This window comes from Labrus mixtus, chromosome 21, assembly GCF_963584025.1.
Source record: "Labrus mixtus chromosome 21, fLabMix1.1, whole genome shotgun sequence".
In the NCBI taxonomy this organism is placed as follows: domain Eukaryota; kingdom Metazoa; phylum Chordata; class Actinopteri; order Labriformes; family Labridae; genus Labrus; species Labrus mixtus.
The window spans coordinates 4,789,121-4,815,603 of NC_083632.1; the positions used below are offsets into that span (position 1 = coordinate 4,789,121).

Genomic DNA, 26,483 nt, shown 5'->3' on the forward strand with positions numbered 1-26,483 from the left:
TTTATTTATTTTGTTGGGAAGATTTACAAAGTAGGAGGCATATAGCCTACTCCTACTAGAATACCTATTAACTGTTTGTTATTATGTATTTATTGATATTTTATTCTGAAGCACTTTGGGATGTCTGCTCTGGTGCTATATAAATAAACTTTGATTATTTACCTTTAATGCTGTAAAAAAAACACAATTTGTTTTGTTTTTTTGAGTTGACCTTTTGACCCCACATTCAAATTCCTTATTTTAATCTTTTTTTTTTTTTTTTTTAAACAAATAGTGATGCCAGTGTTTTTGTTAACAACCAATTAGTTTGAACTATTTTCTTTTTTTATGGCACTTTGAAGCTAGAAGGAAATATAATCAAACAAAATAAACAAAATGAAGAATTCAATTGTCTGATATCGATGAACATCATAACTATTATCAGAAACCCATTGGTCATGTCCAAATCCTGTTTTCACATTTAATAAACTTGTAGCTAACTGTTGCCATGGTTATACACGAATTTTAGCTAAGTAGCTAATGGTATTTTACTGTTGTTAGCTTAATTAGTTAATGTAACTGCCCCCACGTGTGTAGTAGAGTAATAATAATTGACTAAATATGTTTATGTTTATACAAATTATACATGTATTGTTAATTAGTTCAGTTTTTTCAGTTAACTGCCACTCCAAGCTTTCTGTAAGAGGCTAACATTTAGCTCTGTTTAGAAAGCACTGCTTTAATTCAGTATATATTAAAAGTAATATTATACCCACAACATATTACTATTATTAGAATTTTGTATATACCGGTAATAATAAATTAGCATTGTAGGTATTTTTATTATTATTATTATTATTTATTTATTTATTTATTTATTTAATTTTATTTAATTTTATTTAATTAATTTTATTTAATTTTTTTTTATTATTATTTTTTTTAATCAATTTTTTAATATCATTTTTTTTGTACGTTCTTAATTTTTCTTTTTATATTTAAATTGTTCTGATGGTCACTTTTTGTTTGCAATCTTTGCTCTTTGCTGCTGTAACACTGTAAATTTCCCCATTGTGGGATAAATAAAGGATTATCTTATCTTATCTTATCTTAGAAGTAATATTCACAGTCTGTGGTAGAAGGAAAAGGACGGGCACTAGGACCCGGATGCCGCCTCCTCCTCCTCCATGCAGCAGCACTCTGCCGCTGCTAGAGGAGGACCAGAAATCTGCAGCTCACAGAATGAAGAGATCAAAATGATGCTGCCTGCAAAAAGGGATTAAACGTAAGCAATCTGTCGTCAGCTGCGGTAAATCTCCGGCTCATTACTGCTCTACTTCTCTGTGTATGAATATGTTTTAATGTCCGATGACTGCAAATATCTGTGAGGGCTGGGTGTGCATTGTTTGTGCTGCAAGCGAGCTAATGACAGATGCATCGTGCTCACTTTCTCCGTTGCATTGGACGAGTATTGCAGCGGATGCAGGCAGGCCTTTAATGCGAGCTGTTGTTTTTGTTTCTCCCCATCTGCCGGTCTAGTCTGGGCGCCACCTCGCGAGGATCTGCTGCTGGTGGATAACAACAGATTTGAGACAGGAGACATGCCGTCGCTGAGCATCCGTTGCGTCGCTTGAATGACCATGATGAAGACCGAATCCACATCCAAGAGCACCGGCTCTGGCTCCACGCTCAGGAGCCCATCCCCGCATAGAAACGCGTACGAGGCGGGGATGCAGGCCCTGAAGCCCGTCAAAGACAATGCGGCGAACGGGGACCTGCAGGACGGCCCCCGGGGGCGCAGGTACGGCTCCAACGTGCACCGTATCAAAAACATGTTCCAGCAGATGACGACCACATCCCCGGCCGACGCGGAGGGGGAGGACGTGGCCAAGATCGCGGAGAAGTCCGTGCGCCTCACCCTCCCCAGGGCAGGGAGCCTGAACGAGAACGTGGACCACAGTGCGCTCCTGAAGCTGGGCTCCACCGTCTCCGAGCGGGTGAACAAGTTCGACATCAAGCCCGAGAACGGGCACCAGCGGGCCTCCTCGCCCAGCTACTCCAAGCTGCAGGAGACACGCCGCATCTTCGAGCAGCAGCAGCAGGAGAGGCAGATGCAGGAGAGGCAGCAGCAGGAAAAGCTGGCCACCACCAGGGTCCTCCTCAAGACGGACAAGGCCCCGGGCTTCCAGGATGGCAGGCTGGACGTGGTGGCTCGTTTCAACGGTAGCACGGAGTCTCTGGACAGCCTGGACACCAGTGACGCCGTGTCCCCCACCGTCAGCCAGCTCAGTGCGGTGTTCGAACGGGCGGCCGAGCTCCGAAACAACCTCCACCGCCTCTCCTCCACCCCGCCTCTGCCCTCCAGGGGGGTCAGCGCCAAGGTGGGTGTGTTGAACTCAAAAATAATCACGAAAAGGGCTTGCGCCTTCGCGGCGAGCAGCAGGGAGGACGAGAGTCGCAATCAGAACGGGCAAGAGGGGCCCCAGAGAGGGCGAACGACATCCCCGTCCGGGGGCCTCAACGGGGGTCAAAGCGCCCAGACCGCTGGACATTTAGGTTCCCTGGGAGAGCAGAGGGAAAAGACGGTGGCAGACGCAGGCGTGGAGGCAAAAGCCGAGAATTCTCGCGACTACGCCGAGCCGAAAAGCACATCGCTGCACGGCGACGTCTCTGCGGAGAACGGGGAAACTGCAGCTGAGAAGCAGACCTCTCCCAAGGGGGGCGAGATGCTCAAGCAGCAGGGGGGAATGGGTAAGGAAGCGGCGGCGGCGGCGGGGGAGGAGGAGGAAGGCCGGACAGTCAGGGAGGAGCAGTCGGGACGGGACTCTGTGGATATCAGTACCTACAGCGCGGTCGGTGAGGACTTCGGGGGAAGCCAGGTGGATGAGGAGGAGGAAGAGGAGGAGGAGGAGGAGGAGGAGGAGGAGGAAGAGGAAGACGACAGCTATGAGGCCGAGTCCAGCTGTGTGGAGATCGTTGGGCTGCCTGCTGAGGAGGAGCCGCCCCCTTCCAGGAAGATCCGATTCAGCATAGAGCCCATCAAGGTGAGGCTTTTTTTTTTTACTGTGTGAGAGACTTCCAGCGATCACAATCCAGACACATAACTTCACATAATCTTAACTAGATTGTAGAGCAGGTGTGCCCTTTCAGTAGTATACACCTGTGTAAGATTTTCTACATACTTAAACATAGATTGATTTTCATTTAAATGTCACAAAGGATCCAGTAAAACCGCCGTCGATTTATAATTTATGTACTTTGATGAGTTGGTGTAGTACACGTGGCCACTTGTAGGAAATGGGACCGTGGTGTTTTCTAACATTGACCCCGGGCTTTTGAATGGAATAAACTTGTTTTAAAATGTGTTACGTCAGGATATATGGTGTTTTTTTGTCCAAAGAATCCATACAACATTGCAGTCAGTCCCAAAATGAAGAGTCTAGAAACCCATCTGAAAGTCTAACAATGTTCTGTGGTCCTCTGTAACTTTAAATCACACAGCTTTAATCAACAGTTGAGACAAAGACTAAGTATTTACCAACATGTTTTTTTTCTCATAAAGAGTAAATAATCTATCCATCTACACATAACAATTTGTTAAGCATTAAAATAGTTCCTCTATGTACCCTCGTGACTTTCGTAATTAGTTCCTGGTCTTTAGTTCTGTTTATATTCTGGTGTTTGTTTGATATTTCCGTCCAGTCTGTTGAGAGTCTTTGTCGAAACCCTGACCTTAAAGCTTATCTTCCCTGACACAGTCAAAGCCAGCTCCACTGTCAGCTGTTATAATGAACTCACTCAGCTTCTGCCGGTGTCAGAATGATGCTGACATTTTGATTCCCCCCCCCCCCCCGTTTCAACACGGGGGCTCTGCACACACCGCTAAAACAACCCCTCCCTCCACGGTAGCCCAGCTGCTAATGGACGGTCCGCACTGCATTCCTGCTGTGCAGCTGACACAGAGCCTCACTGTAGATACTTATCTGAAATGCAGCGGGAGCCGCTGCTTCTGTAAATAATTGCCAGGGGAGGAGGTACAAAGAGATCTGGGTAATTAGTCCTAGAGAGAGAAGTGGATACTCTGCTGCTGCTGCTGCAAAATGCAAGGTATGGGAACGAAGTGTGTTTTTTTTGTGCGTGAGAGAAAGAGGGAAGTGAGAAGAAGCGACGGCTCCCGTCTCGGCCCAGTGAGACGAAAGAAGAGTAGAGACGAGGAGTTGATTTAAAGTGTCTCTGTGTGTCTGGGGGTGGTGTAATGATCTGGAGAAGAGCATCGGATCCTCGCCCGGCTCAGGCTCTGCCTCGAGGTCTGGAGACTCTGCGGGCTGAAGTGGGCCCTGACGCTGCACATGAAGCACACACTCCCTCACGCAGAAAGCCATCTCAGTGACTAAGGGCTCCTGTCCCTTATCACGACCGGTCATGTTTGAGAGTTGCTCTTGCTCTCTTCTCGTGGCTGCACATTTACACAGTAGTGTCTGCTCACTAGAGCGTGATGTTTCAAAAAGTTGTGGGTTTTATGACGAATCCAGCTGAGACTGCTAACATATAGGACTGGGGGATATAATGATGTAGACAGGAGATCAGGGAAAATTAACTTTATTATCAGCATTTGCCTTTTTTAACTACAGATTAACCCATATTTCTGAATTAGAAATAGCAACAGATGCATGTTAGTCTGCATTCCTTTTGCTTGTTTTGGATTTATTTTTGGGCTTTTTACACCTTTATTGGATAGGAAAGTGGATAGAGTAGGATATTTAGGGAGAGAGAGAGAGAGGAAATGGCGTTTCTTCTTGAGGACTATAGCCTCTGTACTTGCAGGGCGACCTAACAGCCATCAGCGCCCCGCTTTTGTTTTCACTTGAAGTACACGCCCCCCAAAGTGTTGCTTGAAAGTGGATGTCTTCCATGGAAAATAAATGTTGAACTGAAAGTTGAAGTGTCCTCCAAAGATGAGGAAGTTATTGACAGAAAAGGGCGACATGAGGTAGCAGCTCCCTTGATGGACAGTCTGCTGCTGACAAATCTGCTCCCTTGGAAAACCTTGCGATTGACGAACACTGGAGGAATCCTAACCTAGGAACAAGCTAAGCTAACGTAAACATAAGTAGATGTCTGTGTATGTTCTCGGTCCTCCAGGCCATGGTAAATCGAAATGCGATCGGTTGCCACAGAATTACGTGAAATGTTTCTTCTTTGTGCTGTTAAACAGAAGCAAAGATTGAACCGGTCTTTGGTGGCAGCAAACGTAACTATCCAGTTCTGCTCTTTTGGAGCTTAGAGGAATATTTGACTCTGGAGAAGCTAGCAGACTTCTTGTTTTTAACCATAACCTTATAAATCACTGTTTCTAATCTGTGCATTTACTGACCAACCCGATCCCACATTTAAGACTCTATGCGTTGCATTTTGAGTACTGGTATTTTGTATCAGAAGAACTACAGTTGCTGGTTGTGGTCGTGTGCCAAAAAGAACGAGAAATTCAGTAGTTTACGACGGAGAAAATCACTATCAATCAATCAATCAATCAATTTTTATTTGTATAGCGTCAACTCATAACAAGTGTTATCTCGAGACACTTTACAAGAAGCAGGTAAAAGACCTTACTCATTGTTATGTTACAAAAAGCAGGTAAAAGACCTTACTCATTGTTATGTTACAAAAAGCAGGTAAAAGACCTTACTCATTGTTATGTTACAAAGACCCGGCCTCTCCATCATGAGCACTTTAGCAAAGCAGCAAAAGTTTCAGTGGTAAGAAAAAAACTGTCTTATTAAAAGGCAGAAATCTTCGGCCGGATCCCCGGCTCATGACGACACAGTCTTCACAGGTCTAGACTGCACCGGGCTTGGAAGGGGATAGGGGGAGAGATGGGATAAGATGCAGGAAAGAGGGATAGGGAGATGAGGTTAACATGACAGTTAAAATAGATGTAAAAAAAAAAGCGTGAAGGAAATTCATCCAGTACGTTTTCCAGGCCTCAAGGACACACAGCATGCGTTTATTGTGAACATATTTCAACTGGGTGTCCAATAAAGAATACATCTAAGTCCATAATACCGACAAATAACGGCAGAATTGTGTATTTCTATTGCCATAAGCCGTATTGACAGTGTGCTCTGAAATCCAGCCCAACCTGGATTGAAGCACACTGTCTTCGCCGTGCTGAAAATCCTCGTAATCCCACATAAATAACGCCTGAGCTCTTTGCGTCCATCATGTAATTGTAATGCAGGAGAAAGAAATCCCATTATTTTATCCTCATGAGATCAAAGATGGAAAGCATTAGCAGGAAGTTGTTACGCATGCTGTGACAAAGAAGTCACAACTCGTAAGCCGTGATGAAAAAAAAGACAGAATTTGGTTGTGACCCTGCAGCCGTCGTCGCAGAATAACCTCCTATGGAGTCCTTTCACACTGTATGAGTGCGGCCTTTGTTATGGAGATTGATGCTGGGGTGGATGAGAGTGAAAGGGTAGTGTAGGGGGGTGGGGGGGTGTCGAGGTCAAATGGGAGGGACGTTATTATGCGGCTCAAATGTCATGCGAGTGCATAGCCGCCTCCTCTGAAATCACACAGTGTCACTCAGGATGCGCCCGTTTTTTTTTTTTTAGTGCATTATTTCCCCTCGGTGCAACAGCTCAGCTTTCGGGTGCAATTAGGTCTCGTTGTTGTGACGGCGGTTGGATGTCTGGGTGCTCGTCTGGCTTCGTCCCCGTTTTACTCTAAACTCTGTCTGTCCGTCCTCCAAACTGTCACACAAAAAAAAAAATAGCAGCTCTGCTTTCGGGTGGAGTTCACACTATAACCCCCTTTGTTTTGCTCCTCCTGACACTCCTTCCCTAGCTCCCTTCTTCTTCTTCTTCTCCTTCTTCTTCTTTCGCTCTTTGTCACCAGTCTCCTACTGTTAGTAAAAATAGCAGCATTGTTATCGTCGCAGACTTCGCCTCGCTTTTTTTTTTTTTCTTTCCTCGCAGGGGCCGCCTGCCTCCTTGTCGCAACACAGGAAGCTGCCTCTCATGTCTTATTTATTCGTTTAGCTTGTTTGTTTTGGCTTCTTGCGATATCACTCGGCACCCACGCCGTAGTTTATGATGAAGCCTGCTGGCATGTTGTGATTTTTAATTATTCATCCTGTTGCTGGAGGGAACTATTTCTAAAGTAAAATAGGATTTGCACTGTTCTACCTCTTAACTAGAAGTACTAATTATTTTCCATGCACCAGAATCACCTTGTGCACTTATCACCTAGCTTACTATAACACTTTTAATCCCCCCGTTGCCACACACACACACACTCACACACACACTTTCTCGTGGGTTTTCTGCTGCCTACGCAACACTGACTGAACAACAGTCCTGCCAGGCTGCATGAAGAACACCTATGATTTTCTTTCACACTGTGTCATTAACACAAACAGAAAATGTTCCCATGTTATTATAAACTGAGGGTGTTTGATATTCTGAAACAGAGAGGGATCTAGGGTTGTCACAGTTCCTGAATTATAAACTTGAATATGATACTGGTGAAAAGCCCAATGAATAATATCTTGAATCACCAAAGACTAGAAGAAAACTCCTGCACGTGCAGTCATGCAATTTAGACGATGTCACCTCCTCTACTCTTCAGTGTCGGAGATTTTGACCAACTTGTGCTTTTCTCAAAGTTGCAACCATTGCTTCAAACTGACTGTGCAGAAATGCAACCTTTGGTAGTTGTAACCTTGTGCTCACCGCTCAGGTCGGCCAATGAGGGATCACCTAAGGAGAGGTAATTCATCACCATATGTCAACGTATCCTCAAACTGTCTATTACTTAGACTCAGCAGTGCCGGCGGTATTTCATACATTGCACTACTCACAGGCAGCCGAGAGAGAGAGAGAGAGAGAGAGAGTGGTGGGAGACTAGACTGATTACCAGCAAGGTCACTCTGCCCCACTTCCTCTCAGTTCTGCAGTGGTGGTGGGTTGCAGACATTTAACAGGGGTGTGCCCACTCACTCAGGTTACCGCGACAAAAACCCGTGTCGTGCAGTGTGTCTCTCTTTGGCTCTTGATGTCTGGGTGCCGTTTGCTTCTGTGCAGTCCTGCCACCGTGTTGTCAAGCTTCAAAGAACCGGGGGGTCACCTGTGAGGCGGCACCTGTGCTGCGGGTAGGATTTGGGTACTTAAAGCTACTTGAATTGATCCAAAGGTAACACATTCAAGCTCAGAGGTTTAATGTTTAATAACAAAAAAAAGGTTCAATCTTTTCAAACCAGACCAAGAAGAGTGAAGACTCCAGCACCCTCGGTCAGAAACCCGTTTGTTCTTAACTTTAGAGACAAATATTTGATAGAATAGTTCCAGAAAAAGTGACCATTCAGTGAGGAAATAATAATTATTTGGTAATGAAAATAAGATGTAGGGGAAAGGAATATGTCAACCAATGTAAAAAAATAAAAATAAACATGGGACATCAGACCTTTCAACCCTCAGTTGTCGCCATCGCTGCTTTATGAATTTAGCCCTTTTTAGACCGCTGTTTTAAGTCGGGACTTTTCACATCACTGTGACGTTTCGCCTTCAGTCTGAATGTTGCCGAGGTATTACGGGGGGGGGGGGGGGGGGGTCAAAGTGTTCGCCCCTCTGTACCGTCTTTGCAGGTGGTCACAGAGGCGTTACAAAGGCGTGATTCAATTCAAATTCAAGATAAAAAAAAACGTTATTGGCCATCACATTGTGACAGAAAATGACCTTTTTGTTGAGGCTCAGTAACATGAAAACATACAAACATTCACACTAACACTCACATTAGGGCATAAATAGCTAAAAGTACCCTGAATAAAAACATTGCTTATCTAACCTTGTTGAGCTTAGCTGCTGTGTGTGTGTGTGTGTGCGGCATATGTGACTGTGTGTGTATGTGGAGCTCCGGCTGTGGCGTGCTTCAGCAATGTAAATTCCCGGACTGTGGCACCAATATTGTGCAGTCCCGGGATCATTATGGATGAAGGCGTATTGACTCCATTACGGCGCTGTAGCGGAATTGCAGTGTGAAAAGGACTAATGTTTCTTCCTGTTTGTCCTCTTTTATGTAATATGTAAAAAAAAAAGTACTTTAAAATGATCAACGTAAATAACACAGTTGATATTCCTCGGGTTAGATCTGCATTATAAAACATGATATAGTTTAACAGTGGATGCATTCTGTCCTGTGCTGTGTGTTTATCAAATCCTCCTATCAAGTCTCTGACCTTATTCTCATGCTGCCGTGTCTGTCTACAGGGTCAGCGATAAGCTTAAACATGACTGCTGACCAAAGACCGGCCTGCCAAAAAGACAGACAGACAGACAGACAGACAGACAGACAGACAGACAGACCCACTCTGGTGCCATGTAACTGTTACCATGACAAATCCACCGTATCCATTATATTGGCTGGGGGAAGGTGGCAGCCAGGACTTCATCTTTTTTTAAAATTTTATTATTTTCTGTTTGCGTGTTGCACATCTATGATCTGGATTACCCCCCCCCCCCCCCCCCCCCCCACACACACACACACACATTTCTTTAACCAGCATTTAAATGCAATTACCTGGCACTCTCGTGAAGCTGTGTCAGCAATTAATGATGGTGTTGTTAAACCGTCGAAGAGGGGAAAGTGCTTCTTGTTTTTTTTGTTGGGGCTGCATGTGTTCAATTTTGACAGCACGTGCGTTTGAGAGCATCACGAAGATATGCACACAGTGAAGCGAGGCAAAAATAAAGCCTGTGATTTTTGGCATTGTAATCACCGGTAATTCACATCTGTGTGTTTAACGGCGATGCGGAGCAGCAGTGGAGAGTGAAGATTCCCAGAAGAGCTGCGGCAGTATGAGTAAGAGAAATGGCGGACAGTTGGGCGCTACAGCAGTCGGTGGAAAACGCGCTATTTCTGGGGCGCCACCTCCACACTTCCTACAGGCTGAATGAGTGTTCAGAGAGGGAAAGCAAATGCACCGGTTTACTATCTGCTGTGGGCCGCGGGTAGAGGGGGAAGGGGGCGGGCGCTAACTCGCTTGTTTAACCGCCGCAGTGATACCCAATCACAGCGTAGCCAGAGGGCCGTAAGTGCTGGAACCTCTCCTGTATTTAACCGTCTCCCTCTCACAACAACTGCACTGTAAAAGGGTAGTAAACTGTCATTTCAGTGGCTATTTTTACATCCCTTTTTACTGTGCCCACCAGTGTGCGCTCTCTTAGAGGCACAAACACAGTCTGCTAGCTGGTGAGTGGCTCGAGCTAGCTGCCCACAGAGCTTTTTGTAGGACATCCCAGGCGGCTGGTAGCAGAGGGAGGAGGGAGGAAGGGAGTTTCCTGGCCATCTGTTAACTCCTCTGACCTACTATCTGCCACAACTGGAGCAGCGTCCCGTCTCCAGCCCGGCCCAGCCCTGCCCTGCTCACATCTCTTTCTCCCCCCCCCTCCCCCCTCCTCCCTCCTCCCTCCTCTAATCCCAATGTTTATCTTCCGAAGATAGCCACCTCACCATTCACGGAGTTCATCTTTTTTGCTCCTAGGGTTGGGGGTTAAAGGTGGCGCCGCGCGGGATCCCATTAGCCCGTCTGCTCTGCGTGGGATCGCGGCTTAAGCGAAAGTGTTAAATCTCAGCGAGGGTCAGATTGGTCCTGAACGTGCCGAGAAAGGCCAGAGGTCACGACGCGCGTCTCATCAAGACGGTTTGCCTTTGCCTTAACGAGGCTTCGGGCAGCGGTCGTTGGGGGCGTGAAACGAGGGCGCCGCGAAGCCACCAGATGTGGCCTCTTGATCTTTAGAACTGAAGGAGGGGAAGCCGTGCCACGTGAGAGCAGCGCAGTGGGCACGCAGGCTTGGAGTGCTCTGTTGTTGTTTTTATTCTCTGTAATTTAGGATGCAAACAGTGTATTTTGTGTGTGTGTGTGTGTGTGTGTGTGTGTGTGTGTGTGTGTGTGTGTCTGTAATCCACGTTCTGCTAATCCCTCTAAATACGAAGGTAACCTAAATCAAAAGCCATTAGACTGCAGTGCTGCTCCCATTCCTGTCCGTCATCTGCAGCACGGTCAGGCTTAATATCATTCACTCCAACTAAAACTGCAATCCAAATGATGTCAGCGGTGTTGCTGCAATTTCTTTTAAACTCTAATTAAAGCTTCATCGCTCTCTTGATAAATGTTTAAGTCCATTACATTGAAGTAAAACACTCATTATCAACCATATCCAACTTCAATTTGCAATTTGCAAATTGATTTATTACGAGTTTAGGCGTTTTTTTAAGTTGTTGGTATCGGTGGCATTGATGTCCTGCTTCTTCCGAATAATGAAAAAGCACATTTAAAGATTATTAATAAGCGAGTTTTAGAGTATCTGTCCAGTAGATGTCGCACTTTAGCGTCAGTTTCTCCGGGCCAAAACAAGACTGTCCCTCAGTGCACCGCTTCCCCTCCTCCCCGTTCCCCTTCCCTCAGTGTTCTGACCGAGTTAAGGCGTTTGTAAGACTGATCTCCATTCAGATATGCAGCCCAAAGTTGTTTTAGTTTTTTCCTTTTTTTAAAAGTATTTTAAACCAAAGAAAAGCTTTTCTTCTGTTTGTAAAGTCCGTTGTTTCTCCGTTGGTTGTACTCTTGTGACGATTCCAAGATTGTGCTAACTACAAACAGCATCTCTTACTGGCTGGAGAGGTAGAGGTTCACATGAAGGAAAAAAAAACAAACATGTTTGAGCCTCCGAGTGAAACATAAATAAGTTGAAGGAGCGCCATGCCGACCATGTGAACACAGAGCTGAGAACAACAAACTCAGAGGGAGTTTGACTTCACTCTTTTGTTGAGAAAGTCGCTACTCAACGATACATTTAGTAAGGATGTAATGGATATCTACTGTGTTAGTGTTGCATATTATACATGTAACTTAGCTATGAAACAGAAAAGATCCCTAAGGTCAGTTCTTTCAACAGCAGAACAGATTCTTGTGTTTGAAACAGACACTCACGGTTATGGAAGTGTTTATGCTAAGCTAAAGCTAACTGCTGTTTGTAGCCTTATATGGAGAAAAAAGAAAAAGAAAGTGGCAGATATTGTATCCTCCTTAAACGGGCAAATAATTGTGTTTTCCAAAATGCAAACTTCTCCTTTAGTAAGTTTTGTGTGAACGAAAATCAACTGATTTAGAAATTGCATTAGCAATGAATCCTAAAGGTGAAGCATAAACTAAGTTATGAAATTCATTTTTTCATATTTTCTGCTTTTAAAGATGACTTAGGTCCGACCAAACTCCAAAGCCGCTTTGTGTTATTAGTTTCTTTGTGCTTCAGTCTCACATGTCTGAGGTCCTGTGCAGTGGTGGCAGTGATTTGGCTCAAGCCGATAACATATTTAAAACCCCTTTTTTCCGTCCAATGAAACCACAACGATACTGAATGAATCTGTGTGAGCAGCGGCTGGTCACATTTCAAAGGCGCCGTCAAAAAACTGACAGGCCCCTTTTACTGTGTGGGTAACCAAGGAGACGGGGCCCATACGACTGCAGGGCAGCACCGCGAGCTACCCGATGCTACTTGGTTACACAGATGGACAAACTAAACAGCGGGGCGAGGACGTGATGGAGATAAAGTAAACAAGAGACTCAAGAGGAAGAGAGGGAAAAAAAAAAAAAAAAAAGTGTGAAAATGTCGCGGGAGGGAATGAAAGGAGCGTGGAGAGGAAAAGTTGAGAAATTGAATCAAATGAACGAAAGAATGTGTGAAAAAAAAAAAAAAAATAAGAGCTTCATTAGTGTGGCTAGCAGAGCATGCAAAGGTGGTGCAGCATGCATAATCACCTCCAAAGACTTAAAGTGAGGCTTTTAAAGATTCAGCTTACTTTGTGTGTGTGTGTGTGTGTGTGTTTGTGTTTGTGTGTGTTTGTGTGTGTGTGTGTGTGTGTGTGTGTGAGCAGCTGCAGAGGCGCCTCCATTAGCATGCAGGAGGTGCTTATGTAAACTGTCATGCTGGTGGCTCAGAGTGAATGTAGGAAGTTGAAACAGAGGCCTCTGTCTTCATGAGAGCAACTTCAGCCGGTCGTGATTGATTCTCCCCCGAGAGTCTGATGAACATTACCGCCGAGAAGTGATACAACAGCCTCGCGGGCCCGGAGGAAACAGCCGCGGCTGTCTGCGCTGAAACAGTCGATACTTTTGAATTGCATTATGTCCGCATTAACAGCGGCGGTCAGTTGTTATCAAACCGTGTAGCTCTGCTGGATGCATCTTCACAACATCCGAGAGACTGATGATAAGCGTACAGCTGACAACAAGAGCCAATGTAAAAATCCACATAAAAAAAGCTGATATAGAGACGGGGGAGGAGGGGAGGGGGGGGGGTAATGTGTTATGAAAAAGTCTTTTTTGAGTGTTAAGACACAACGTTTCCAAGAAAAGAAGCTTGAAAATAAATGAAGCAGCTGGCTCTTTAGGGAGGACAGGAAGTGGTGTGTTTTGTTTTGAGTAGCCGTTTCTATATTTGGAATCAACGCAAGAGGAACTGGGAGCATGCAACGGTTAGTTTGGCTCTGTCCGGACATAACACCACAAAAAAAAACAAAAAAAAAAAAACACACACACACAGTTGCCTTCACAAAGTTGTCGAACTCTGAAACAAGTTGTATTAGTGCGGCTGTTTTCACACATGCACTCCTGGAAGAAAAAAAAAAAAATCCAAGACAGCCTACTCCTGATGTTTTCCAGAGTTGTTATTCACACGTCATGAATTGATGACAGTTTTTGCCTTTCCATCAGTGCTACGTGTAATTGGACTCATCCACAGTTTCAACTAAAGCTGCTTCAAAACGTACACTTGTGGAGTTTTACCTGCTGCCTTCGCACATCAGCTCCCTCCAACTCACTCTGGGGGGAAAGTCAGGGTTGGACTATTCGGCCTTTTGTCTTCACACATGCAGCTCACCCTGGTTTTCTGCATGTGTAAATAAATACTGTCCAGCATGATAGACCCCTAAAGGTGCGAAAAGGCATTTATGTATTTGTATATGTTTTTAACTTCTAGACAGAGGCTAGATCATACGATTCTGATTCTGATATAACGTCCTCTGACTTCTTCAGTCTTGAACAAAGTCGTTTAAAGTGTGTATAGGCAACTTGAATAAAAACATCAAGAGTAACATATCGTGAAAGTTTCTCTCAGTGTCAAACATTCGGTCAAATGAAATGATCTGTTGGACTTCATACGGCCTTTTACTTTTAGAGTGTTGATGTTTTTGAAGGCTGCAGGAAATCAAAGAGAATTGTAACAAGCACCAAAAAAAAAAAAAAAAAGAGAGCATCTAAAATAAATGTGTTGCTCTACCGTTAAGTGTTTGTGATTCTCAGTCTGATCCAGTGTGTTCGTCTCGCCCCGCAGGTGTTTGCCACCTACCCCAACGAGGACTACGACAGGCGCAATGAAGACGTGGATCCCATGGCAGCGTCCGCGGAGTACGAGCTGGAGAAGAGGGTGGAGAGGCTGGACCTGTTCCCCGTGGAGCTGGAGAAAGGTAACTAGATGAATCATGAAGTTCCCTCAAAAGACTGCGGTCTCCCCCCGGTGCGCATTGTGAACAGTAACTTTGACTTTTATCCAAGTGTTTTCAAACTGTTTTATACTTTTTCCCCCTGCTTTCTTTGCCCCCCCCCCCCCCCCCCCCCCCTCATTGGGGTCTCATAGAAACAGCATTTGGGTACATGCCCCGTGCGTAGGATAGAAAACTAAGTAGACTTTGAAGACATAATGTGTTCTGATCAAACGAAAGTCAAAGCATTCAAAAGATAATCTGGTGGACTCCTATCGGGCAGGATCCGAGGACTGTACTTGAGCACATGAATCACTTAAGGCAAAAATCTAAAAGGTGCAAAGCATCTCAACGTGGCTCGGTCACCAGTTGCATTTTGAGCAATTTGTGCAAAGATGTTTAAAACTGAATTTTTGGTGCATGTGATTAACCTTCCACTAGGCAGTCACACTTTTCTTGACCCCCATTTGAAGTCAAATGAAAAACTAAAAAAGGTAATAAATAAAAAAATCTAAATCCTTTTAAAGTGGTATAAAAAAAAAAACTTTTTATCTGGAGAGCCTTCTATCAACCCGTCCTGCTTCCTACAAGGCAAAGAAAGTGCCTCACTTCCAACATCCCTTTAACATTACCATGCATTAATATATTTATAGAAGACTATATATAGAGATGTGCACAGGGCAGATAATACAGGATACCATATGTGACCATGCTCCATATACATACATGATGTGCTGCTGTGTTTACCGTCTACATTCATTACATCAGGATGGAAAAGAGACGCTAGTTATTAGCCCGAGAGAGAGAATCAGTGCAGCACAGACATTAGCATCCAGCTACATGCCAGCTAGCATCAGGCAAGGCGACTTTCTTGATAAAGCACATTTCAGCAACAAGGCGATTCACAGTGACAAAAGGAAAACAAGAAACATTCATCACTGTTTTGAAGCGTTCAAGGCCACAACAGGAAGTACCTCCAATAATTGTACATTTCCTCTGGTGTGTTATGTAAGCTAGGATGTGGTGGAATGCTAATAATAGTAATAGCTGTTATGTAACGATTGCTAATGGGGTTTGTAAAATGTGTTTTTCACTTTTGCTCATCTGTAGTATTTAATTTGCTGATTAATGGAGAGTGAGTGTCAGATTTCCTCTCTTGTTCAACCTGCAGCCTTGAGTGCGGCGGTTTTAAAAATGGCCACCCTGTGAGCAACGGTGCATGCGAGCAATTGCGAGGTAATAAATGGGGAAACAATCGCCTTTTGTGAATGTTTTATCGGGAAGGAAATGCATTGTCAGGCCTCAAGGACGCGCATGAACGCAAACACAGCTTTGCTCGTTTACTTAAAAAAAAAGCTCCGCAGTGACCTTTTCATTTAGATCTCATTTGTTTACAAAATGAAGAGCTCAGCGGTGCTTTTTCACGCTCCCCAAACTGAGTGTTTGACTGATTGCAAACTCTTAAATATTCATTCAATTTAATCAAACATGCTAAACCTCAGGTGTGATGACATTCACATGGATCTGCCTCCCGTGTTTGCCATCCACAGACGGCTGTGACGCTGCCTCTTTCTGCTCCCCACATGAAAGCCAAAACCAATAAAAACCGGATTCCGGTCGAGGTATAATGATAATGTGTGGAACTTGTTCTTTCAGATGGCGAGGGCCTGGGCATCAGCATCATCGGGATGGGCGCGGGCGCCGACATGGGTCTGGAGAAGCTGGGCATCTTTGTGAAGACGGTCACAGACGGGGGAGCGGCGCACAGGGACGGCAGGTGCGTTCATTCAAACTCACTCACGGGGTCGCGTCAAGGTCGCCTTAAGTTGTAGCTTCATCGTCCCGCGTGTCTCTCCGATTCCTGGCAGCTGCGAACGTCTTTTTTTGCTGCCAAGAATTCGGGGGCGCTCTTCTAAATGGAGTTGGAGCCCGTGTGGGCTTCAGTAAGGGGATGACGATGCAGAGGCTGCAGCCGAGCTGTTACTGTGAACACTGACACCGTCTCCCTTTCCGCTGCCTCCTCCAGGATCCTGGTGAACGATCTGATCGTGGAGGTGGACGGGACCAGTTTGGTGGGCGTCACCCAGAGCTTCGCTGCCTCCGTACTCAGGAACACGGCGGGAACCGTCAAGTAAGAATTACTCTGAGTTATGTTTTGAAAAACTGTAGCAACAAAAAAAAAAAACCTACAAGGCAAAATACTACAAAAGAAGCACAGCCGAGGGAAGGAAAATACAAATGTGTCAACGGAAAAATCTAGTTTTTAGCCTTGTAAGCATGTCCACAGGGTGTGTTTTATACACTAGAAGAAGTGACATCAGCACTAAGATTACTTTTCTGATTTGAACTGCGCTGTCTTAATGACAATTTCAAAAACACAGATTCAGTCAGGTTCAGTTTAATTCACATCTAAGGCCTAGATATTTTAGAAAACTGAGTTTTTTTCTGTGCGTTTTGGCCTTTTGTACACATGCAAACTGTGTTTTAGGTCACTTAAAATGAACCTTTTAGAAAACTCCTTCCAGGGGGGGAAGATTTCCAGAAACTGGTGACGTCACAATGTGCATCGGTTTCTCCTTCGTTTTGCTGTCATCGTGCGACGATGTCACTTTTGTATACATGAGATTAGTGCGATTAGACGTAACCTAACTAATGCTGGCGTTAACGTTGTTAACTGGACTTTTTTTTTATGCCAACACATGACAGACGAGGCAAAGGAGAAACTAATGAGGGCAATCACAAAGGGAGGGAAACACAAGGAGGGAGACATCAGACATGATACACAGGGGGCAAGAACTGCAAAATAAAACAGGAAACACTAAAAGGCTCCACTTGGAAATAAAAACGGTACAAGGTCGTCAGGTTAAACAAGAGATGAGACAAAAGGCCATAATCACTAAATAAAACAGGAAACCCTAAAGACAAGACGAGGGAATAGAAAAATGCACACGCAGGGGAATTCAGAGACACGAGGAAGGAAAAGAGAAAATAAAACAGGAAACATAAAGAACAACCACAAATACATTCTCAATGAAACTAAACAAGTCTTAAGAGGCGAGGGGCGTTTGAGCGTTCTTAGATCTGGATCCGATAAATCAGGGCAAAAGTGTGGATGTACAGCCTAGAATATTTAGGCATGAGGAGGTTTTCTGTCCTGGAAAAACAAACTAAATATTTGATTTTGAGGTAGAAGCCGGAGTTTTGAAGGGGCCTAATCGAGGAAGGAGTGCGATGAAGTCAAAGGTCTTCCACCGCCCTCATTGATACCTCGTGTTTCAATTGTTTTATTTTAATTCATTTTACCCCAAACAATAGACACCATGCAGACAAGACAGTACCAGCAGCAGTAACATATATCTTTAACCCGTCTTACAACACCCTAACCCGAGCCCAGTGCAGAGCAACATCTAGATTCATGTAGAGACAAGAATAATAATAATAATAATAATACTAAAAATACTAAAATAATACTAAAAATACTAAAAATACTAAAATAATACTAAAAATACTAAAATAATACTAAAAATACTAAAATAATAAAAATACTAAAATAATACTAAAAATACTAAAATAATACTAAAAATACTAAAATAATACTAAAAATACTAAAATAATAAAAATACTAAAATAATACTAAAAATACTAAAATAATACTAAAAATACTGAGCTAATGATGAAAGAAAGGAAAAAAAAATAGAATAAAAAATAAACAAAAACATTCACACACAACAGCAATTAATTTAAAAAAAAGAAAAAAAAAGGCATACCTCGTGTTTGATGATAATCAGCAAACACATGCACGCTAACATGCTACGAGAAGATGCTGACTATGATAACCTGCTCTACCTGCGCTGCTTGTCCGCTCCCTCCTCCATCCTCCGTCCTGCTGCCTGTGACCTGGAAATAACTCTTAAGTGCCGTCTTGAAGGCTCTCTCAGTTCCTAACATGTATTTTTGAGGGGAGAGGAGAGGAGAGAGGAGGTGAGCAGACTCGCTCTCTGACAGGAGCTGTTACAAAAAGATGCACAGGTGTATCCTTTCTGAGGGAAATCTCTTCAGCATCTGTGATGTACAAAACCGCAGACGGTATGCTGCGATGAAACACGGTCGTGACTATGTGACAGAGATCATAAGACACAGCTGTAGTCTATGAAAAACAAAGGGACAGATTTCTCCTTTTATTACGTGCATGTTGCCTTCATTCCTCTCTCTCCTCATGTCTAATGTTAGGGACCCTTGGCAGGTGGAGGTTAAATATTCCGTCTAGAGAATCAAAAAATCTGTCTCCCAAAAGTTTTCTAGGAGAGGACAGTCCCAGAATATATGAGCAAAGTTAGCAGATTCTTTCAATCCCTCCCACATAAACTTGATTGACTGGGGTCTGTTTTTGAAAACAGTTCACTATTTTCCACTGGGATTCTCTCCATATGTTTGCATTAGTGACTTCATGGATTTCTGAGGAAATTTTGACCCGTGCCTCTCCACTTATTTCCAATTTCAACTCCCCCTCCCACTTACTCTTTACGTGAGAGTTGTTTTCCTGTTTCATACCTGATGATGCTTTATATCGCCCGGAAACCGGTCTCTTTTAAGTGTTTTGTTTCTTGAATTTTGATCAGGTATTGTTCAGTTAGGGAGCCACCTTTCTGCAGGTTGGTCGTCCGTCTCTGTTTGTTGGACATTTTGGCGAACTGTGCTGCTGCCCGTCTTGAAAAAAGTAGGCAAACGCAGGTGACGCACATCCCTTATTTGGGTTAAAAAATCACTAGATATGATGCGTAAAGGTTTTCAACACTATGGCTCCTAAAGATTTCACTTTGCTAGACGCATTTAAGAACACAACATATCGAGTCTTTCAGGCCTGAAGCGCGGCGTAAGAAGTTTATCTTTGGGAGCCATAGTGTTGTGATAGTGATGTCTGCTGCCTAACTCGGTGAGGACACAGGGATATTGAATCTCTGCATGTGTCCTCCTGGTTAAAAAAATACAAATCTTCCAATAATAATAATAATAATAATAATAATAATAATAATAATAATAATAAACGTATTTATAAAGCGCTTTAAATCAAAGTGCTGTACAAAGCGATACAGTTGAAATACAGGAAAAAACATACAGAGAAATCATGACTCATGCTCAACAGCAAACAGATGGGTCTTTAAAAACCTCAACAGAACAAGCCTGCCTAATGTCCAGAGGTTAAACTGTTCCAAAGTGTCGGTGCACGGAAAGAAAAGACCCGCTCGCCAACTGTCTTCTTTCTGACCTTGACAATAATAATAATAACTTTATTTATATAGCACCTTTTAAAAACACAGGTTTACAAAGTGCTTTGACAAACAGCAAAAACAAGAACAAACTAAACCAAACACAGAAGAACATAAACAACAGCAAGAACATAACAGATGCAAAATACTAAAAATAATTAAATAGAATTCAACAGAAAAGAACCCAAAGTGCACGATACCCAACAGACATATATAACCCGACCATCACAAGAACCATCATAAGAACCATCATTAGAACCATCACAAGAACCCAACAACACGAGCTGAGACCAAGAGGAGCAAAGATTTAAAGAGATGTAAGAAACTAAAAGAGCTCAAAGCAAATCAAAAGAGAACAGCAATAAGAAGGTAAGAGCAGTAAAAGAAATACAAACAAGTGGTTAAAGGATCAAAAAACCCCAAACTATAATATTAATAAAAATACAAAGTAAATATAAATATGAAACATAAATAGACAAAGTAAGTAAGATAAGAAATTACCAAGTTAAAACACAAGAGGAGATTAAGATATGAGCATAAATAAAAGAACAGTAAGAAGTAAAAGAAGATGAAAAATAGTAAAACCAGTAAGAAAAGACATCAAGAAGACGACATCACATAACAGTACGAGTTTGTTGTCCCTGTTTAAGGAAGTTTGTCTCGGGCTCAAAGTGCTGCACACCTTTTAGCTGCCTCCACAGCAGCATCAATACATGAAAGCTAAACAGAGAAGCACATATCAATGACAAACACAAAGCCCGTGTATTGCACATTACTCACTTTGCCCATGTTCCCCCATAAAACAGGACATGAATAAGTGAAAGAGGATAAGAACACCCTGACGCTACCGCACAACCCGTACGGGCCTCAAAACACACCGCCGTGCCCTCGGTTGAATCTTTAATATTAATGTCTCATTTTGAAGTCGGCCTCAGATGTGACCAGGACAAACGTCTGCGTCTCTCTCTCTCTCTCTCTCTCTCTCGCCCGCTGACATCCAGCATTCTCACTCAAAGAGATGGTTTCCTCTTGATAGGCACGGTCTCGCTCAGAGGACCGACTTCTACCACATCCTGCCCGCTCGGCTCACCAGGCTGCTAGATGTGTATCTCAAGTCTCGCAGGGTCATGATTACAGCCTGCAGTATTGAAAAAAAAACGCTCCTTTTTTTTTTTTTTAAGACGTCCTGAATATAGTCCAGAGTTTCCACAGAAGCCACAGAAAAGCACTGTTATCATCAGACATAAATACAGTCGGGCATCGGATGCGTCATTCCGAAATACCGGAGGACTATTTGTAGGTCGTCTCCGCGGCTTTTTTGTTGTGCTCCTTCTTGTCGTCTCGGCTCATCAATAATTCAGGGTTTGGTGGTCAGAACTGAAGAGTAATTGTAAAGTGCGGTGTGTGTCTCGTGAAGATCAGAGACCTCCACAGAAAGCTCATACATTATTGATCGACGTGTGCTAAAGCTCAGACCTATTCATAAAAAAACATCAGGCGGACAAACAGGCAGGGCGGGGGGGGGGGGGGGGGGGGGCAGGAAGTGTGTTTGTGAACGTTTAATTACCAGTTAGCGTCGTAGAAACTGAATGGGTGCAGGCTTAATAACCATCTGTGGCCTTGTTGTGATTTACTGTATTTTAAAAAAATAATAATTTTTTAATTGGATGGAGGATCGCGAGGGCTCAATCGGGAAACATATAGTGCTCTGTAATGAAGTGAACAATGAGCTGGAGGCGAGGCGGGGCTGAGGGTTTGATTTTAATCACAGAAGAAGTCAACTCCACAGAGACCGCCTTTGTTCGGAATTGGAAACAGGAAGTCGTTTTCTGCTATCGGAGGCTGCACATTCCTCACTGCGTTAACACATTTTGATCAAACCTACAGAGGAAGATGTGTGTATGAAAAAAAAAAAAAACACTATACTGTCCCGTATAGAGGCTCACACTCCTCAGCGGTCAGGAGGGAAAAAAAAACAGAACATCATATATTATTTAAGGTTCACATGTAGTCCGGTTTCATATCCCATCAGTTCAGCCAGCTTTCAACATGCTGTGGAGTTTTTTCTTTTTTAAGTTGTTGTCCTAACACATCTCAACCCCCCCCCCCCCCCCCCCCCCGATCGTCGCGATGCAGGTTCGTGATTGGCCGAGAGAAGCCGGGGGAGCAGAGCGAGGTGGCCCAGCTCATCCAGCAGACCCTGGAGCAGGAGCGCTGGCAGAGGGAGATGATGGAGCAGCGCTACAACCAGTACATGGACGAACAAGAGGTCAGCCTTACACATCGTCAGCGCTCGTTTTTTAAGACAAGATAAAAAAAAAAAAAAAAAAAGGCCTGAAACAAACAGTGTGGGGTCCACTGAGAGCTGCGCCTGCTGCACAAGCAAAAGCAGAAGAGAGGGTGCAGTGCTTACTAATCAGTTTGCAGCCCTCCCCCCCCCCTCCTCCTCCCTTTACTTGAATGCACACAAACATGCTGCCATGATCACACCAAGAGATGAAAGAGAATACAATTAGAGGGAAGATTCCTGCTTCTCAGTCCTATTTTTTAATGTAAAATTTATACTTCACTCAATAGAAATATATTTATTGAAGTATAAAGTGAGATAAATATACATGATAGTCGAGTTATTGACTGTTTTTAGTCTTTCACAGAGCTACTTCAGAAGAGAGTAGAGGCGTCGCTAAAACGTCCCAAGAAACTGCAGGAAGAGCTGCATTTGATTTTTTTGTTTTTAGGGATTTTTCCTCTAAGAAGAAAACGATCAGTAGGGTCCTGTCGTACAGGATTATCAGTGTTTAAAGCAGAATATAAAGAAACCAACACACAAAGAAATATTCTGCTACATCTTTCTGTTCCACTGTGGAGAAACATGCCAGTGAACCAGAGAATCTGCTGCGATTTTCTTACTAAATGTTGAGTTAAACGGTGTCATCGTGTGTGTGTGTGTGTGTGTGTGTGTGTGTGTGTGTGTGTGTGTGTGTGTGTGTGTGTGTGTGTGTGTGTGTGTGTGTGTGTGTGTGTGTGTGTGTGTGTGTGTGTGTGTGTGTGTGTGTGTGTGTGTGTGTGTGTGTGTGTGTGTGTGTGTGATCTTCTCTCTGATAAATACATAACTTAAGAAAACGGGTTATAAATGTGATGATACTTAAAAAAAAAAGTGATTCATCTTTTGTTGGATAGGGCAGCTGAAGAGAGACAGGAAGTGTTGGGAGGAAGAGAGTGGGGGATGACATGCTGCAGAGGCCTGAGATGGGAATCAAACCCACAGCCGTTGCGCCTCTGTAAACGGGACGCTGTCCTGTGCCCCGATAATACTGTTTAGATATGAAGTGGAATGTGCAGATTTGTCATTTTTGTTAATTTGGGGACAAAAATCAGAAGTATTAGAAACCCTAGAGGACAACAGGGAAAGAAAACTTAAGATCAAATGAAATATCATGACAGAGTAAAAGCATTGTTTAGCATGTCGATCAAATCAAAATCAAAAAGTTCTGCAAGAGTGGATTCTTCCCGACGTAAAAAACTTTAGAAAGTGTTTAATTGGATGCCAGATATGATAAGAATATGCCCTTCACTGCAGGTGAAGTCATCATCAGTTTTTTCAATGTTCACAGAATTAAGAAACTTAAAACATATCATTAAGAATACTTTTAAAATCAGGGCGCCAATAGCCTAGCGTTTGGGTCACGCCCCCCTGTACGGAGGCTGTAGTCCTCCATGCAGGCGGCCCGGGGTCTAAGTCTGACCTGCGACTTTTGCAAACAGTCTCTCTTCCTGATTTCCTTCTCGATCCGCTGTCCTGTCAAATGAAGGCGAGGAGCCCCAATTTAAATCTCAAAAAAAAGAAAACCTTCAAAATGTGTCGTTGTTTGGACAACAAGTTCAATACACGTCTGACACGAGACAGCCTGAACATCTGTTTTCACTTTCCACTTGCTCAGAGACAAAATACGGCTTCAAAATAAGAGAGAATCTGTTGTGGCCCTGCATGTGTTCGCTTCCCCTTTAGGATCATGAAATCCATTCCAGTATCATGGTGAGCAGAAGTGACCCTGAGGTGATGTCGCTCATGTGTTCCTCTGGCCCCAAAGCCACGCCGTTGTATCCAGCGTTCAGCATCAGACTGATCAAACGATAAGCTCTGATCTCCAAACGGGGACAAATCAGGATGAATGGAACGGGACGCCCTCAGATGCTCTTTGCTCTGATAATCCTCATGTCCCTCTCTGCGGTGTTCTGTGTTTTCAGTTTTACATGAACAGATCCCGTGTTTAAGAACTGTGTGTGCTTTCATTAGAACAACAGAAGGGGAGTCGCCCTCGTCACGTTCAGGTGATGGGGTGTGGTTCTTGAAAAGGCTCTAAGGTTATCCGATTGGGTGGGAAAAACAGAGTTTAGCACCATCTAGTGTCCAGATGGTGTCACTGCACTGAAATGTGGGCTTTTAAAAAAAACACAATAATCAACATTTTTTGAGTGACTTTTTAAGAACACCAACATTTTCAAGTAATGTTACAAAATGTACGTTCATTTATTTAAATTAACTTTTTCTAAACTATTTAAAAAAAAAAAAAATTGTAGTATCTCATGACATCACAAAATCTTCCCATTATAACTTTACGTTACTCTGAAAAATCTGTCTTTTTAAAATTCAGCTTTCTCTTTCTTCACGATGTTCCTCTGCAGAAATCTTGACTCTCGGCTTCGATCAATCAATCATTATTGTTAAGTGTTATCCTAGAAGAGCATATGGGAAAATATGCAGGCAGGATTTCTCCTTTGTATTCCTCGTGTTCCTGTCGTCCACACTTCCTCGCCGCTGAGGTGGAGGTCGGAGCAGGCCGGGCATGAATGAGGACGGCGGGCGGTTTAAGGGGGGGGGGGGGCGACACAGTCCGATGGTGGCTTCAATCGGAATCAAACAAGACTCAGTGCAAGATGTGACTTAATTGGGTCGATTCACCGACCGATAAGATTTGTTTCCCTCACTTGCCTCCAGTAACTGTTGGTGTTGCTAAGCCAAGCAGATAAGAGTTTAAAAAAAAAAAATGCTGAAATCATGGAAAAGTGAACTCCAGAACATCAGCAGTTTGTCCTCACTGAAACACTTTGAAAACTTTCGGATGAAACTCCGATCTAAACTGTTCAAAAGAAAAATCTCTGAGGGGGGGGGGAATCAGCTCCTGATTTAGCTGAACTGCTCCATCAAACTTAAAGTGTTCGTCTTGTGAACGTGTGTTCCTCTGCAGGGCGGTGAGTACGGCACGGACGAGGAGGAGGACGACGACGAGGAGGTCAGCCCGCCGTATCCCAGCGCCATCGAGGTGTTCGACTTGGCGGAGAACGAGGACATGTCGCCCCTGGAGACGGACCCTGAGAAACTGGCTCACAAATACAAAGAGGTGAGGAGTCGGCTCTTTAATTAGAGGCTTTCCCGTGTGATCACAGGTGAGTTTTTTTTCTCTGGTGAATATTGACACGCGTATTTAAAACGATCATCTCCTCTTCTGCTGTGAAGCTCCAAATAAAGCACGCTGTGACGCAGGCCGAGATCCAGCAGCTGAAACGAAAGGTAGATGATTAAGTTAAGATCATATTTCAAACTAAAGTCAATCCTATGTGAAGAAGAAGAAAAGCAGGATACATTCATGGCTGTTTTTTTTATTGACGTGTGTGTGTGTGTGTGTGTTGTTTCAGCTTCACCACGCGGAGCAGGATAAGCAGCGCTGGAGGATGGACAAAGCCCAGCTGGAGACGACCCTGCAGGAGAACAAGGAGCGGATGGAGAAGCTGGAGGGATACTGGATGGAGGCTCAGAGTCTGTGCCAGGCGGTGGACGAGCACCTGAAGGAGACCCAGTCCCAGTATCAGGCCCTGGAGCGCAAGTACAGCAAAGCCAAGCGCCTGATCAAGGAGTACCAGCAGAAGTAAGACGAGATGATTACACACGGCTACTTTACGAGTCGGTCGAAAAAACCAGTCTGACACTCTCTGCTCTGCTTCCTGTCACAGGGAGATCGAGTACCTGAAGAAGGAGACCCAGCGTTGTGCACAAGTTGGAGAGGAGGCGACTCTGCTGAAAGAAGAGTCGGGACAACTTCAAGAGCAGGTACACGAGGAGGCACGAGCTGTTTTTATGCACTGATGAAAATTTCAGCACAGCCAGTCACTTCTAGCTGCTGAGGTCTCAGGTCTCTGTATCAACACCTCTGTGTGTTAGCTAACTATAAAAAATGACATGAGGAGATCAGGACATGTCCCAGTTTGCAGCCTGGGTCACTGTGGAACCATATTTCTTTTTCTATTTTCAGATTTATTTCCATAACTTTTCACTTACTGTTGAGGCTTCAAAGCTCAAAATGTAGCTTGTAACACTTTCCCGAAGTCCTCTAAAAGACATCGAAAGAGGCCCAGTGATCGTCGAGAGCGAGCGGGCCAAACGTTGAAGTCTGCACTTCTCTCTGAATAAGTTTTGACTTTGAATGTCCAGACAGAAAATGTTCTGTTGGAAAATCAATCATCTTTCCTTTAAGCCAGAAGAGACGACACGCTGTGCAGAAGATTTCTTTTTTTTTTTTTCTTCTTCTTCTTCTCGGCGTTGTTAATCCGAGCAAGTCAGAAGCCTGCACAGGAATCTCTTTGTCTAAGCTCTGCCTTCAGCGGTAAATGAAATCCTGCCTGCCTGGATTCACCTGAAAGCCC

At 43.9% G+C, this 26,483-nt stretch overlaps 1 protein-coding gene across 2 annotated transcripts in view; it reads left to right on the forward strand.

The window, feature by feature from the left end:
• Positions 1-1,138: 1,138 nt before the first annotated feature.
• The window catches only part of ppp1r9bb (protein phosphatase 1, regulatory subunit 9Bb), a 28,195-nt gene continuing 2,850 nt past the window's right edge, over positions 1,139-26,483 (forward strand). The window contains exons 1-10 of one of the 2 annotated variants that reach the window (XM_061029059.1): positions 1,139-1,261; positions 1,516-3,020; positions 14,367-14,499; positions 16,171-16,291; positions 16,541-16,645; positions 21,918-22,050; positions 25,031-25,183; positions 25,300-25,353; positions 25,479-25,708; positions 25,794-25,890. In XM_061029059.1, coding sequence (XP_060885042.1) covers positions 1,611-3,020; positions 14,367-14,499; positions 16,171-16,291; positions 16,541-16,645; positions 21,918-22,050; positions 25,031-25,183; positions 25,300-25,353; positions 25,479-25,708; positions 25,794-25,890 — 2,436 coding nt within the window. In that variant the 5' untranslated portion in view covers positions 1,139-1,261; positions 1,516-1,610. Of the gene's footprint in view, positions 1,286-1,515; positions 3,021-14,366; positions 14,500-16,170; positions 16,292-16,540; positions 16,646-21,917; positions 22,051-25,030; positions 25,184-25,299; positions 25,354-25,478; positions 25,709-25,793; positions 25,891-26,483 lie in introns of both variants that reach the window. The other variant, XM_061029060.1, reaches the window with a different exon arrangement.